Source organism: Parus major, chromosome 20 (genome assembly GCF_001522545.3).
Source record: "Parus major isolate Abel chromosome 20, Parus_major1.1, whole genome shotgun sequence".
Lineage (NCBI taxonomy): Eukaryota > Metazoa > Chordata > Aves > Passeriformes > Paridae > Parus > Parus major.
The window spans coordinates 2549038-2564644 of NC_031788.1; the positions used below are offsets into that span (position 1 = coordinate 2549038).

At 50.4% G+C, this 15607-nt stretch overlaps 2 protein-coding genes and 1 long non-coding RNA gene across 3 annotated transcripts in view; 1 reads left to right on the forward strand and 2 right to left on the reverse strand.

The window, feature by feature from the left end:
* LOC107213168 (perilipin-3-like) overlaps nucleotides 1-15607 on the reverse strand; it is a 663366-nt gene that overhangs the window by 288834 nt on the left and 358925 nt on the right. The gene's annotated exons all lie outside the window — the stretch shown is intronic.
* Nucleotides 1-15607, reverse strand: part of TOX2 (TOX high mobility group box family member 2) — a 151016-nt gene that overhangs the window by 15733 nt on the left and 119676 nt on the right. Inside the window, exons 4-5 of the mRNA XM_015647281.2 lie at nucleotides 8680-8919; nucleotides 4210-4437 (exon numbers count right to left, since the gene is read on the reverse strand). Coding sequence (XP_015502767.1) covers nucleotides 4210-4437; nucleotides 8680-8919 — 468 coding nt within the window. The remainder of the gene's footprint in view (nucleotides 1-4209; nucleotides 4438-8679; nucleotides 8920-15607) is intronic.
* Nucleotides 446-4215, forward strand: LOC107213173. The gene is made up of 3 exons (XR_004499941.1): nucleotides 446-700; nucleotides 840-944; nucleotides 3477-4215. It is a non-coding gene; the product is annotated as an uncharacterized LOC107213173 (long non-coding RNA).

Consider the following 15607-nt stretch of genomic DNA (forward strand, 5'->3'; position numbering starts at 1 on the left):
ACTGAAAATGCTGGGTTTGCCCAATCTCTGCTTGTTTCAGATGGGAAGCTCTGGGTTAGCCTGGGGGTCACCCAGCAGATTGCCTGGGAGCTCCTTGATTCCTCTGCTCTCAGTCCATGGGGTTCTGTGGAAACACCTGCCCAGGGCTTTGACTTTGTGCCTGGACTTGCTGACAAAAAGAAGCTGCTTCCAGAGACTCCTGCAGCTGCCACCTTGGCATTGATCTCTGTGGTGTCCATCATTGCTTGGCTCCAATCCAACCTCCTCTTCACCAAAATACTGCAGGGAACAGGGAGATGCTCAGAGAGGGAAGAACAGAAATTGGCAGAGGAGAGTGAATCCCACCAGCGACTTCTCTGGAGAAATTCCAGGCTTATCACCCCCAGGAAATCGCCCTGAGGGAGGACAGTCACCAGGGTTGGTGCCACCTGCCCTTGAGCAGATCTGACCCGTGGTGGCCCTGTGGAAACAGGAGGGGCTGTGGGTGGCACAGGCTGGGACCGGGCTGCCCGTGCCAGGGGAAAATCCTCCTAGGGAATTAGCAGAGCTTGCACTCAGATTCTTCTAATTTCTGTCAAATCAGGCAGCCCTTTAAATCTTGCTGGGGAACGCTGCTTGAGATCTGCTAATGGAAAAAACTCCCACCGAGGCACGGGATTCTGGAGCTGGGACTGGAGCTGCGGGCGGGTTCCTCTGACAGGTACCCCATTGGATGCTAATGGCTGAATTAGCATTTCACTCTGCAGCAAAGCCACAGCTATCTCTACAGGAACAGCTGCTAAACTATTTGCAAAGTTCAAAGAGGATGTATTAATATTTTCTTTTTTTTTTTCCCCGAGTCACATTCTTCAGATTCCCTTGTAAGCTCCTTAGGAAGGGCCACGCCAGCTGTTGAAGAATGAAGATTACAACGTCCTGCTAACGCAGTGCTGGGGATATTTAAGGTATTGTTATTTATTCCTATTCTACAGGCACACTGGAAGGGGTTAAAATGGGGAAGAAAACGGTGCTTTGCTGAACAGGTGTCCTTGAGCAGTACCCAAGGACACGGAGATTGCTAATCCTGTATTCCACAGCATGATCAAATCACCAGGCAACAGATATAAATAAAAAAAGGCAGGAAATAAGGAAATTTAGATACAAGTGTGTCAGAGGGAAAATGAAGATTCATTGTGAAGAAGCTGAGAAGAGAAGAAGAAGAAGGAACAAAATGACAAAGCCACAAATGATAAACCAGTAAGAACAAAAGAAAGGGGGGAGAAAAAAAGCCTCTCTGTGAAATGCATGTCTGTGACAGCAGCAGCCAAATCAAAGATGCTGCTAGATTATATGGTTTCTTGCATAATATGCATTCTGGTTCCCTCTCTGTGTTTGTCTTTCAGCTGGTGCACAGGGGAAAAAAAACATATCTGAAATGGGACGTGAGCAACCTTTATTTTCCTTGTTTCATCAGGAGGAGAAAGCAAATTTGCTTTGTGGGAGCAGCAGCACCTGCTCAATGGCAAATAAATAGCTCCAGCTTTGATATTACAGTGCATATAATCATTAGCAGCACAAATGGCAGAGGATTAACCCCCTGTGTGCTGGCCAGGGCTACCTGGCAAAGGGCTGGCATGTGACTGCTGCCAGCAGAAATGTTTGGGGAGGTGTCTGTGGAGAGGGGCTGTGGCTCTGGAGGGGGCACAGGACCACCCTTCCCAGCCAGGAAGGCTACAGGCCACCAGCACTGGGTTGCCCTCAGCCCTCTGGCCCTGGCACACCTCTGTGCACCCCCTGTGTGCAGGATGGAGCTGGGGGACGGATGGACACAGGGCAGGCACAGCAGGAACGTGTCAGGAGAATCACAAAATGCCCTGGGTTTATGGACCAGCTTCCCTGGGACCCAAAACACCCCCAGGAATGGGCACACCCTGGGCCCACTGGAAGGAACAGGATAAGGTTTGTAAACCTTCTCTGAAACTCCAGTGATGTAAAGAATTGCTTAATAACATGGTGGGGCTGGGGTCTGCTCCTCTGGGGATCCAAGTGTGGGATCAGCTCCAGGGCAGATCCTACTGCCTCAAATCCGCCCTTTTTTAAGCCAGGAGGAGGGGAAGTGCTCACTAACTAAAACTTTGGTCATAATTGAGCCAAAATACTCAGATTTGGCTCTTGCTTGCCTGCTGTGTTGCCTTTCCCCAGGCTGCCCTCTGCACTGCTTTCTGCAGTGAGCACATGGAGCCACTGCTCACAAAACTACTTTTAGTCCTTTACTTTTTGTCTCTGATGAAACACTTCCCTTCTGCAGCTTTTCCACCCCTTCCCAGAGCACAGTCCTGCCTGCTGCTGGGCTGACCCACAGACCCATGTGGCAGGCTGGACTCCCAGGCTGTGGCAGGGCTTTGGTCAGGACAGCATCCCCTCTCCAGATGTGCCAGGAGAGCTCCTGGAACGCCTGCTTGCCTTCAAGGGGAATGTGTGCACCATATCCTGCAGCCCTGGCCAGGAAACACCTACAGGACAGCCCAGGCACTTGTTTTCACATATTAAAGGCATTTAAAAATTTTCTTTTCCTTTTTCCCTTTCCATTGCATTGCCTCATGAGTCTAAAAAAAGCTTCAGCAGGGATGTTGGTAGAGGAAAGCAAACAGGGGCTAAATAAACTCTCCTCCAGCCAGAGTGAACGTGCCACATCACACAAACCAGCCACAGGGTCCCAGAGCCAAAGAGAAATTGTGTCCCTCCAGCCAGAGTCCTGGGCAGGGAGGTAACTGTTGTGGGAGAGAAGTATCCAGCTGGAGACAAAGCCAGGAAGTTAATATTTAAGCATTCAGACAAGGAACAAATGACTTAATTAAATCAATTACAGGGGGAGAAATGGAGCCACTTAGAAAGCGTGTGTAAAGAGACAGCGAGGCTGCTGCGAGCTCATGAAAGAGAAGGAGGAGGGAGAGTTAGCAGGGAAGATAAACGGGCTGGTTTAATCCCTGCTGTTAATTAAGAGCTGAGTGTTTGCACTGTGCCGGGTCAGCAGCAGCACTGCCACCCTGAGCCACGCTCAGTGCCCACAGTGTGGCAATACTGGAAACCAGGTGGAGTAAAGGAGGGGCAGACTGAGATGCTGGGGGTGCCAGCAGGAGAAACAGAACTTCCCACACCCTGAACCAGGAGAAACAGAACTTCCCACACCCTGAACCAGGAGAAACAGAACTTCCCACACCCTGAACCAGCAGCACAAACCCAGCCCCTATCCTGCATCTTGCCTGGGCTGGGGTCACCCTCCTGACCTTCTTCCTCCTCTCTTCAGGTGAGGAATTTCTGCCTGCATGATCCTACAGTGATCCACACAAAGAGGAGAAAGGGGAGCAGCAAAAGGGCTTTCATCCCTGCAGATCCTCTGCTCTTACTCCTGACACAGTGTGGGGTGGAAATCCAGGATATTTCCCAGTATAACCCCCAGTTAAATGGCTTTTCCCTCCCTGCTGCTCTCTCCCCAGATGATGCTGCTTCCAGTGCTGGCCATGGACACCCAGCTGGAGCTTCTCCAGAAGTGCTCCCAGTGCTCCTGTTTGGGTCCAGGACACATCACACACCGTGTCAGATCTCACTCTGCCTGATAAAAAACCATCCTTGCTCCGGGAAGTGTTCCCTGGGGTTCTCTCAAGAGGCAACAAGCAATTACAGGCTTTTGTAACTGACTCAGCAGCAACCAAAGAGGGCAAGCAGGACCTGGAATTCTCTGTGTGAAGCAGACGGAAAGTGGCTGACAGCTTTGGGGCAGCAAGGTTTCCTCTGTGAGGCCACTTCAGACATCTCCTTCTGAAGCTTTTAGAGCCTGAATGTTGGATTTGAAGCCAGAAGTACAGAGTTAATAGTGTTTAGCCGGTTGCCTGTCACTCCCTCTAAGCAAATAAGCAAATACAAACCCATCTCCCATCTCAAGCTGTAAAACCCCACGTCAGGGAAAGGCCACTGATGGCTGTGCAGAGTATGAGCTTATCAAGAATAATTAGTTGTCATAAAAATTTGCTCTTCCCCACGCAACAAGAGCAATTTTGCACAATGGGCACTTCAGCACTGCTCCTAAAAACAGCCTCTGGTCCTGCATGTCAGCCTGTGGAAGCCCCTGGCCATGCCCTGAACATGCCTGGGGCGATGCCCTGCACTGTGGAAACACACATTTCAACAGCTGAAAGACAAAACTAAAAATAAAACAGCCCAATAACTCACTTGCTTTTGTTCTTCTCCCAAACTGTCCCACATTGACGCCACGATTTTCGACACGTCCCCGAAGGTGGCGTTGGGGTTTTGCCCTTTGATGGCTGCTTGTGTGTCTCTGAAAAACAGGGCATAGGCTGACACAGGCTTCTGGGGCTCATTGGGGTCCTTCTTCTTCTTCTTCTTTTGGCTTTTGGGCTTCTTGCCCAGGTCTGTTGAGGGTCTTTTCTCTCCAGTAGCCTGCAAAACCAAGAGATGAACCTTAGCAGTCATCTGGGAGTGGTCTGAGACAAGCTCCTGCTACAGCTACTGAGCCAAGGAGATGAGAGAGGGAATGGGAAGATGGAGATGTCCCAGTGTGGAGAGAGAAGCAGCAGACCCAGGGGTCTCTTTGTCCCCCAGGAGCCTCTTGGATCTCTGCACAAACTGCTGGTGGGTGTCTGAGCCTGCTTTGGTGCCTCCCCTCACACCAGCTCATAGCTTGGGTTCATCCTTTTGTCCCTGCTCCAAATCTGGGGCTTTCCAGTCCTCTGTCACTCCCCTTCCCCACCCTCCTCTCCAGCTCACTCACTCCTTGATCCTCTTCTGGAACCTCTCCAAATGCCTTGCTTCCCAGCTAGATTGCTTTAGCAGTCCATGAATTTTCCAAACTTTGGTTTCTGATTTCCATCCCCTTTGCAAGCTGCTCCTGACTTACCCCACCTCCCCATTCCAGGAGCGTTGTGAGCACTGACCAAGCAACACCATCATCACATTAAACATCACACCAGGGCCATCCAAAATTTGCTCCATCCTGCTAACACATATGTATCCCTATCCAGCAAAATATCCAAAAATTGAGCTATTTTAATCACACAAATGAAAAGCTTTGCCTGTGCTGTTCACTCTTCCCACTGCTCTGGGTGCAGCTGGATGACCAGGAATGGCTGTGTCCACACCCAGTGCCCAGGGGGTGTTGGAACTCAGGGGAGCAGGACACAGGGAGCAGGAGCTGGCCTTTGTGGCTGCTCAGCACGAGATGCTGCCACTGGGCTGGGAAGTGAAACAGCAAGGCTGGAAACAGGGATGCTTCCACTGAAGGCAGCATGGAAAGATCCTGTATCAGTCTCCCTTGGGATGCCCTGTGCAGTGTGTGAGGAAAAGGTTCTTCCCCAGAGGTGCTGGCACTGGCCAGGCTCCCCAGGGAATGGGCACGGCCCCGAGGCTGCCAGAGCTCCAGGAGCGTTTGGACAGCGCTGCCAGGGATGCCCAGGGTGGGGTTGTTGGGGGGTCTGGGCAGGGCTGGGGGATTCTGTGGGTCCAACTCAGGGTATTCAATGAGTCTATGAACACAGGGGACTGCAGAAGCCTCCATGGGAGAATGTGCAAAGTAAAAGACCCCTGGAAAACACCTGAATACCCATCAAAGCTTTCACCGCATTAACTGTGGCCAGTGAAAGCTCCCACGACAGGGAAGCACCATTACCCTTATTTCATAGTGAAGAAAAACCTAAATACACCAGATGGCAGAGAATGAAAGCACTGCTGGATCTCTGCATCCTTGAGGACAAACAGGACAGCAGCCCCTCCACCTGCAGGCCCCGAGCTCAGGGCACGGCCATCGGCTGCACAGGTTGTTGAGTTACTTGGAAAGACACAGCTCTGAACACCAAGATCTTGTGAAAACTGTGCCTGCAGCTGAGCTGGGGACAAACAGCCTCTTCTCCTGATGGATTTGTCAGTTTGAGCATGTGCTTGGCAGTGCCAGGATTTAAGAGGCTTCCCTTCAGCTGGCACAGGCCAGGCATGGAGAGGAAAAGGGCAGCAGCGTTCCTCTTCTCTGCTCCGCAGCTCTTGACTGGTCATTAATTTCGGTATCAGTGCAGTGACATTTGTCAAACAGACAGTGACCATTAGTGAATGAGCAGAGAGACCACAAAAATTGCATTTAATTTAAAATTGCCCAATTGGGCTTGAATGGGAGGCCTGGAGGTGAAAGGCCAGCTTATTAGGAGGAAAAAAAAATGCATGTCAGGGCTTCAGCCCATTAGGAAGTGAGATGGTATTTTAACTAACTGTGATCCCATTTGATTCAGTGGAGTGCCGTGGGGAACCTGCTCCCACACAGGCACTGACCAAGCCAAGGAGCTGGAACGGCAGCAGCACAGCCCCAGCTGGATCTGCAGCTCAGGCAGCACCAAAGAGCACCTGGGGTTTAGGGAAAACTGCAGCAGGGAGCAGGGAGATCAGGATTTGGTATTCATGGGGTTTGCCAGGTGTGACACACGTGGGATGAGACAGACAGCAGCCTGGGCTTGGACCTCAGAAGAGTCTTGATCAACCCAAACCACATTCCTGGCTAAAGTCAACCCCAGTGTCTCACTGCCCCAGAGTGTCTGAACCCCCAGGGTCAGCCCTGTGCTCAAAGGGACCAGGGGAGCTCGGGCAGGGGGAGGAAGAGCCATCAGCACAGGACCTGCCCTGGAGAGGCAGCAGAAGGTCTGTTTGGTGGGACATGTGGGCTGGGGCAATGATGTGATCCCAGAAACTTGGTGCTTCTTAGATGTTGAACCCAGGAAGAGCTGAAACCTCATGGAGACCGTGATTTTTAATAACTATGGAGAGTGACCACTAATCCAGCTGGAATTTGGGCTGTACCCACCTGTCCCTCCCACTCATGTGCACCCACCCCCAGCTATGAAGCAGGTAAATACACCAGTGAGGTTCAGAGACCTCTGAAATTCATAAATTCCCTGGCTCAGAGGGCCTGAAGGACCTGCTGGCATCGGACTCTCTTTTTCTCTGTGACCTTCTTGCTCACAAGATTAATTTCTGCTTGTTAGATGTTGTTTTGGTCATTTTGGTGACTTGTTGCAGCAAAGCCCTTAATGGTCACGTGAAAAAGTGACTGATGGGTGAAGGCAGCAGCTGTGCAGACAGAGAAAGCAAACAGAAACCTGCAGGCCACAATGTGGGTCTGCTGCTTTCCCCACGCTCAGCATCTCATTCTCCATCAAACACATCACTCCCACCTGTTTTGGGGGTTTACAGGGCAGAAGAATGTCAGAGATTGCCTTAAGGATTAGGAAAAATTCTAATCTCTGCAAGGTGTTATCTGGACATCTGGACATCATCTGGACATCTCCAAACTCTTCCTACCCCATGGCTCAAGAAAACAGAAGATCTAACCCCAAAGCTGTGTCCTCCTGGGGGACTGACAGGAAAGCTGGGTAATGGAGGCAGAGAGACAGAGCCTGGTGTGTCACTAAACTGAAACTCATTTTCTCCTGACATGAAAGATTTCAGCTCCCAGGTCATTGCCTGGAGCTTTGTGGCACAGGTTTGGGAGAGGGCAGACTGTGGGATCCAGCAGCACAACCCCTCCCACAGTGTCCCCTCAACATGGAATCACAGAGTTTGAAAAATTCCATTTGTTTTTAACCTCTGGTATCCCTCCTTTTTACAGGTTTTTCCACTGAAGCTGTGTTTCCCCCCACATGTGCACTCTGCTTTGAAGCACCCCAGTCTGAAGTGAAACCTGCCAGTGGATGAAAAACTACAGCACTGATGGGAATCCATTTTCCTGGATTTCCACGAAGAGGGAAAGGTTTTTGCTCAGTCCTAGCATTTTCCTAATTTTCCAGCCCATGCACTGTTTGCTGCTCTGGTTTTACATTCAAACCCTGCCACAAAGGTCTTTTTGGGTGGGACAGGTTACAATATCATTGCCTTGGGTCAGCACCTTCCAGGAGAAGGTTTCCCATGGAAGGCTTTAATCCAAGTCCCCAGGGAGTCCAGCAATTCACCTGCAGGCACAGAGACACTGGTTTGCCCTCGGTAAATAACAGCCACAGGTTCCTGGAACATGGCACACGTTATTTGGCTTTGCTGGTGCATTTGGAGAGAGGTGGACAACAACCAAGATGTGCCCAGACCCCCAGGAATTCCTTGGTTTTGTTGGTGCTACACTCAGCAGCAGTTGTGTTGTCTGTAGAGACCATTTGAGGCACTGCTGACTACTTAAAACACCACTTTGGTGAACTAAAAGGCAGAATTTATTTATATAATAAAAATATATTTATATATTATTTATAATAATTAATAAGTCTTTTAATTCCTGTTTTTCCTTAGCAAGCCATGTCCAATGAGCATAACCATGAGTTATTTTCCTTGCCTGTTTCAGTCTCCACCAGAAATCTAATTTAGCTCCAAGCATTTGCAGACTCTTAGCCCTGAAGCTGCTTTGCTCATGGCAATCATCATCCCAGGAAATCCTGTAGCCTGATGGAGCTGGAAAAACGTGGAGGCAGAAGCACAGCTCTGATCTCCACACCTGCTGTGTGAGTGCTGGACCTCACCCCAGGCTGGGAACACCCTCATCCTTGAGAAAGTCTCCCACTATAAATGTGAAAATAAGACCAGAAGTCTGTGGTTTTATTTAGCACAATTTATCCCTTCCCCAGAAGCACATCCCGCGTCCAACGTGTCCAACGCGGCGCGTACCTTATAGTGCGACTCGGTCTCCTCTTCCTGAGTGGAACTGGAGGGAGATGGGGTGGCAGACTTGCTTCCAGGAGGGGAGGGGGAGCTGTGGGTGACCCCACTCCGGATCCCCATCTGGGAGATGAGCTGGGACTGGCTGAGGGCACCCATGGGGCTGCCCAGCATGCCGGGCCGGTTCAGCAGCGGCACTTGGCGGTTGGACTCGTAGGACGCAGCGTCCGAGTGCACCATCTCCTGGATCTGAGTGAGGAGGAGATCACTTGTCACCACAAAATCGATTCATTGATTTATTTAGCATTTATTTATTGAGTATTTATTTATTGAGTATTTATTTATTTACTTATTATTTGCCATACTGCCTAATCGCTCTAGGACTGATTTATTGTTTAAATTGTTCTACACGGCTGGGAAAGTCTTCCCCGCGCTCCCTTCCCAGCAAGGCAAGATCTGAGCACTGTGCACCCATGTCTGTGCCCGTGAGCCTGACAGAAAGGTGCTAAATCAGCTTTGTGTGTGGGGCTGTGTGCCCACAAAGTGTCCCTGACTGCCTCAGGGACCGCTGGTGGCTGGCACCTCTCAGGGGTCTGAAGAAAAGGTTCATAAACAAGCAATTCATGGTGAAATCAGCAGGAGAAGGGAAGCTCCTCCATCCAAGCTGGCCTTGGACACTTCCAGGGATCCAGGGGCAGCCACAGCTGCTCTGGGCACCCTGTGCCAGGGCCTCACCACCTCACAGGGAAGAGTTTCTTCCCAATATCCCATCTAAACCTGCCCCTGCCATAACTTCAAACCATTCCCCCTTGTCCTGTCACTCCAGGCCTTGTCCCCAGTCCCTCTCCAGCTCTCCTGGAGCCCCTTTAGGCTCTGGCTGGGGCTCTGAGCTCTCCCTGGAGCCTTCTCTTCTGCAGGTGAGCACCCCCAGCTCTCCCAGCCTGGCTCAGAGCAGAGGGGCTCCAGCCCTTGGAGCATCTTCATGGCCCCCTCTGGAATCACTCCAGCAGCTCCAGCCCCTCTACACCAAGAAGCAAATAAGAGATGAGATGAGATGAGATATGAGATGAGGACAAACCCTGCTGTTTTCTGCATCAAGACCCCATTTCCAGTTTGAATCATTTTCCCCCAGGATCCATCCTTGCTGATCTAGCAGAACTTGGCTCCTGCACAGCCTCATCCAGCCATGGAGTGGGAGGGAGGCAAACCCTGTCTGAAACATTTGCCAGACTTTTTCCCTTTTAGATTAATCTGATTAATGCTAACATGAATTTAAAGACCTGAGCTCCTGATCAGCCCACTGAGGTGCAATCCCTCGTTAGCAGGGGAGCTTTGCCAGCTCCATCAGCAGCACACACAGAAGGAAACCCAGGGAAGACCTGTGAGGGCTCCACAGACTTCAGAGGACATAAATCCAAACACAAGCCCAGATTTACTGCAGCAGGTCAGGAATCAAGAGCTTTACACCACACCTGACAGAACGTTCTGCTCTCCTTTGGACTCAGCAGTAGAGAAGCAGTGTCAGGGGAACAGCTTTCCCTGGATCTGCCCGTTCTCTGTATTAATTGTGAAGGGATTTAGCTCACAAGAATTAAATATATTCAACAGCTCAAGTGGCTGACTTAGTGGCCAGACTGAATTGCTGCCCTTGGCTTTGGTGGTGTCACAGAGGGAGCAGGGCTGGCTCTGCTCAGGGGCAAAGGGGCACAGAGCTTAACTATGATGAGTTTTTTTGTGCTCTTAAAACCTTCCAGTGTGCCCTTGAAACCTTATTATGTGTCTTTCTGCAGAGTTCTTGCCTGCCCTGGTCACAAAGACATCGAGGATGATGCAGCCATGGGGATGGACACCAGGCTTGGGAACCAGAGAGGGAATTTTTGCATTTAAACTGAATCTGCAAAAGTCATGGGAATTGCCTGGGTGAGACAGGCGGTGACAGGGACCATGCAAGGTGAGGACACAGCACCCATCTGCTGAGCAGCCAGCCTTTCCCAAACTCCAGCCAAAAAAACCACACATTTGTCTTGGTTTTTGTCAGTTTAATCCAGACCTTTCATGTTGGAGAAGATCTGCCAGCTGCTAAGGAAAAGAATAATTTATTGTCCTTATTTTAAATTTAAATGAAGGGAAAGTTTAGAAGACGGGTGTTGGAGAAATGGGGAAGGCTATGAGATGTGGCTTAAAAAAATTCAAAAATTCAAAATAGCTTGCTCACGTTTCAGCCACGGTAGTCTCCTGAGAAAATACTGTATTAAGACAATTTTTTGGAAACTTTTATTATGTGGCCAATGGACCACAACGGCTCCGTTTATCCATTAAATATGTAATCACACGCTTTTTCTTTAGAGTGCATGTTATTTATGCACCAGAGCAGAACAAGACCAGAAGTGCAATTATGGATATGGGCCACATGGTGTAAATGCCCCTGAAAATTTGTAGAAAAAACCAGGAAGCTGAGCCTGGCTCAGAGGACCCCCCCAGAAGCCCCAAGCTCAAAACCACCCCAGCACAGAACCCTTTCAAGTAGCAGAGACAGCATTTTTCCTGGGACATCCTTCTCCAAGGATATCTTAATCCTCCCAGTTTCTTTACATCATTAAAGGGACCCCATAAGAAGGATGGGGATGGACTTTTAAAAAGGGCCTGTGGTGATAGGATAAGGGAGAATGGTTTTAAGCTAAAAGAGGGTTCATTTAGGTGAGATAAAAGTAGAAGTATTTTACTGTGGAGGTGGTAAAACACTGGCACAGGGTGCCCAGAGCAACTGAGGCTGTCCCTGGATCCCTGGAAGTGTCCAAGGCCAGGTTGGATGAGGCTTGGAGCAGCCTGGGACAGTGAAAGGTGTCCCTGCCATGGCAGGGGGTGGCTGTGGATAGGATTAAAGGTCCCTCCCAACCCAAAGCATTCTACAATTTTATGATAAAAAAGTGATTTTAGTTGAATATTGGCTCTTCTCTCCCTCTCCCACTTCTCCATCTCCTCTCCCCCAGTCCAGGAGGTTCTGTGGGACATGCACAGCTCCTCACATGCACCCTCTGACCAGTCTGCACAGGCAGGGGCTGCCCCACCATTTGGCACTCACTGCATTTCTCTCCCTTCCCTTTTTATTTTTAAAATGCAGTTTTGGAAGCCACACACCAGGCTGCCACCTCCCCATCACTCCTGGTGTCCCCAGCAGTGGTGCAAAAGCCACTTGAGTTTTCCAGCTGTAAAAGAGCTGCAGTGAAAATGAAGGTGACTTGTTTGTGTGCAGCACTGGAGCTTCTTAAATGGGATAAAGGGTGAGGATGGCTCTCAGTCAAGCCAGGGAAAAGGTTATTCCTGCTTCCCACTGCAGGATCCTGCTGGCACTGAGCTCTTGCAGGGGCACCAGGAGCAGGTGATACCCCCCAAAAAAACACCTATGGAAGGAGAGACCCAGGAGCAGGATTTTGAGATGATTCCCTGCAGCAAATGGCTTAATTAGGCAAGTAAATGATGAATGAAATTGTGATCGTGGCAAACTGAAGTGAAAGGAGGTAATGAATGCAATGTTCCCTGTGTGAAAGAAAACAACCTGGTCCTGTGGGATGCAGTCCCAGCCCTGGGCTCAGTGGGGCTGGCCATGCCTTTCCCCACCCCAAAGCACTCAGCAGACCCACAGAACCTGATGGAGACAGGTGGAATTGGTGGAATTTGGAGGGTGGGATTAAATAACCACCCTGCAAATGTGATCAGCTCCTTCCCCAGGAGCAGAGGCTGTGAGAGCCAGGTCAGATCCCCTCTCCATCCAGGGCATTCAGCACAACAAGCTCACCACGAGGTGCTGCAAAAGGCTGGGGATGGGTTTGCAGCCTGTGCTGAAAAGATGTTTTGCATCTCAGAGGAAACCCAGAGTGCAATGTGATGTAGTCATAGCTAAAGTAATTAAGTGCATCTTACTTAGCAGATTCCCAAAGGCTGTGCTAACTCAAAGACAGCTTCTTTTTTCCCACAATATTTCAATTCTTTTAATGAATATGCATATCAGGCCCATAAAGGCTCCAGCTAATCCAGAGAAGGAGAGAAAAGCAGGCTGACAAATAGCACATGGTCCATGTTCCCTGTTTCTGGGGGAAGGGGAATTCAGTGAGTGACAAATGCCATGAGGAGGAGCCCAGTCGAGGACTGGGGTGCTCTGCTAACACAGATAATGTTTCAAATATGTCAAGCCCAGCTTCAACTGAACTGTTCCCCAAAATTCGAGTGTAAAAAGCAGCTCTTTGCAGCAGTATGGGGTAGAGCACCAGCCAGCAGAGCTGGGGCTCGGGTCCCAGGATCTGGCAGGGATGTCTGGCTGTGTCATGGAATGTCCTCCTGCTAAATCCTAACCCCCTGCTGCAGCCTTGAGGCAGGTCCCACCCCTAAAACCACCTTCTGCCTTTGGATTTTTCTCCTCCTCCTCCTCCCACCTTCCTCGGTGTTGGCCACACCCTGAACAAGCCCCGTGTTCTGGTGGCACAAGGACAAACTGAGAGGTTTTGTGTTATTCCCCCTGGAATGCTCTCCTTTGCAGCAGTGATGCTCCAGGTGCTCCAGCCCTGCTCCTGCGTGCCTGGGCTGCAGTCCTGGGGGGGATCCACCCAAGGAGCAGCAAAAGGAGAAATTTGGATAGAATTTTCCACACAACCCTGACCCCCTGAGCTAAAGTGGGATCTGCAGAGGGCCAGGAGAGCAGGGCAGGGCAGCTGGGGCAATCCCACCGAGGGCCATCGCTCCATGTGCCAGGCACACCAGCACCTGGGGACCACCAGGCTTCCCAAGGAGAAGGACCTTGGGGTGCTGTGGATGAGAGGCTGGGAATGTGCAGCCCAGAAATCCAACCTGTCCTGGGCTCATCCCACAGCAGAGCAGGGCGATTCTGCCTCTCTGCCCTGCTCAGGTGAGACCCCACCTGCAGAGATGCCTCCAGCCAGGGGGTTCCCAATGTCAGAAGCATGTGGAGCTGCTGGAGGGAGTCCAGGAGCCACAGAGATGCTCCAAAGGCTGCAGCACCTCTTTGAGACAGGCTGGGAAAGCTGGGGGTGTTCACCTGGAGAAGGCTCCAGGGAGAGCTGAGAGCCCCTTGCCATGCCTCAAGGACCTTACAAGAAAGATGGAACAGGCAGACTTTTTAGCAGGGCTTGTTGTGACAGGACAAAGGGTGATGGTTTTCAACTGAAAGACAGTTGATGTAAAGTAGATATAGGGAGGAAACTTTTTATGATGAGGGTGTTAAACACAGGCACAGGGTGCCCAGAGCAGCTGGGGCTGCCCCTGGATCCCTGGAAGTGTCCAAGGTCAGGCTGGACAGGGCTTGGAGCAGCCTGGGACAGTGGAAGGTGTCCCTGCCATGGCAGGGGTGGGATGAGGAGTCATTAAGGTCCCTTCCAACCCAACCCATTCCATGATTCCGTGACTCCCACCCCTCCCAGGGTTAACCAGTTAGCACAGGCAGGCTGAGCTGAGCTGTCAGAGCCTTCCTCACCCAGGGTCTTCCTCTCCAGGCAGGGCAAGCAGCTTCTTCAGGGGCAGCCACCAGGCTCATGCACAGCACAGCTTCCCTCTCCTTGGGTTTGTTCCCAAGAACAAGCCATTATAATCACAATCAACCAGGGAGAGGAATTATCTGCTGAACAGCTTTGAAGCAAAGTTTTCCCAGCAGGCTTTTTCTGTATTGAAGTTTCAATGTAAACGCATCACCATAGCTGAAATACTTAAAGATGATTTACTTAAAAAAGAGAGAGAGCTGGAGAGAGGAGCTGATAAGAAAATATATCCCCAATTACCACCCCTCCTCTTCCCGATTTGTAACTGCTCCTAATAAACTTTCATGGTCTATGTAAAATGCTTTAGTGCAGTGACAAATTTCTGCTGGAATTTGAGATGTCTTGTTCAGAGTAATAGCTATCTCACACAGGTGCCCAGCTGCTATTGTAAAATCAGTAAGCATTTAATTGAAACAAATGACTATAATAATAGTACATTATCCCTGCAGGCTCATAGCCATAACAGTTTTAATTATTGAGTTAAGAGTCAAACTAATTTATCCTTTAAAGTAACAGCCACATCTTTGGTTCCACCGATCATCCTATTACGAACACGAGGGGAACAGTTGGAAAGGATTTTAAAAGGAAGTAATTTATTTTGGTAGAGGTGGGGGGGCATTTATCACATGGCAGAGGATTTCCCTGTGCACTGGCATTCCCAGCTGTGGCTGTCACTTCCCTCCTGGATGCATCCAGTTCCCAGAGGGACCAGGCACCCCTCTGCCAGCTCCTGGGGGGTTGTACCCCCACCAGGATGCCATGGGGGGCTTTGCTGGCCCAGCAGCAGCAGCACAGGAGCCCAGGGGAACTGCTGGTGCCAGCTTTGGGGGTTTGGGCACACAGAAAAAATTGTTTTGATCTATTTTGAAATTACAGTTTGTCTTCATCGAACACAGTGGGGAAAAAAAAAAGGGTTTTATGGACTCAGGTTTGCAAACATGATCTGAAGGAGCATCTCTGAGCTCAGAGTCAGGCAGCAAAGAGGAAGAATCCACATCAATGATTTAAAAAAAGCATTTCTGAGACCCAGACATGCCCTGGGGCAGGTTTGAAGGCACAGCTTTCTCTAACCCTGGGTTTCATGAGCATTCCTGTTTTTATTGTGGTGGCTGTGACACAGGGGATCTAAAGCCCCTCTGTGAGCCTGTGGGGCACCACATGGAGAGGGGATGGAGAGAGGAGGGCTGCAAGGTGCTCCCTGTCAGGTGGGGTTCAGAAGCTGCCCAGGGGGATGGATTCCCTTGTCACATCACCCTGTGGCTGATCCCTGCAGCAAGCCCAGCACACAGCCTCCATGGCCAGCCTGTGCTCACAGCCCTGGAGCTCACAGCCCATCCCTGGAGCTCACAGCCCATCCCTGGAGCTCACAGCCCATCCCTGGAGCTCACAGC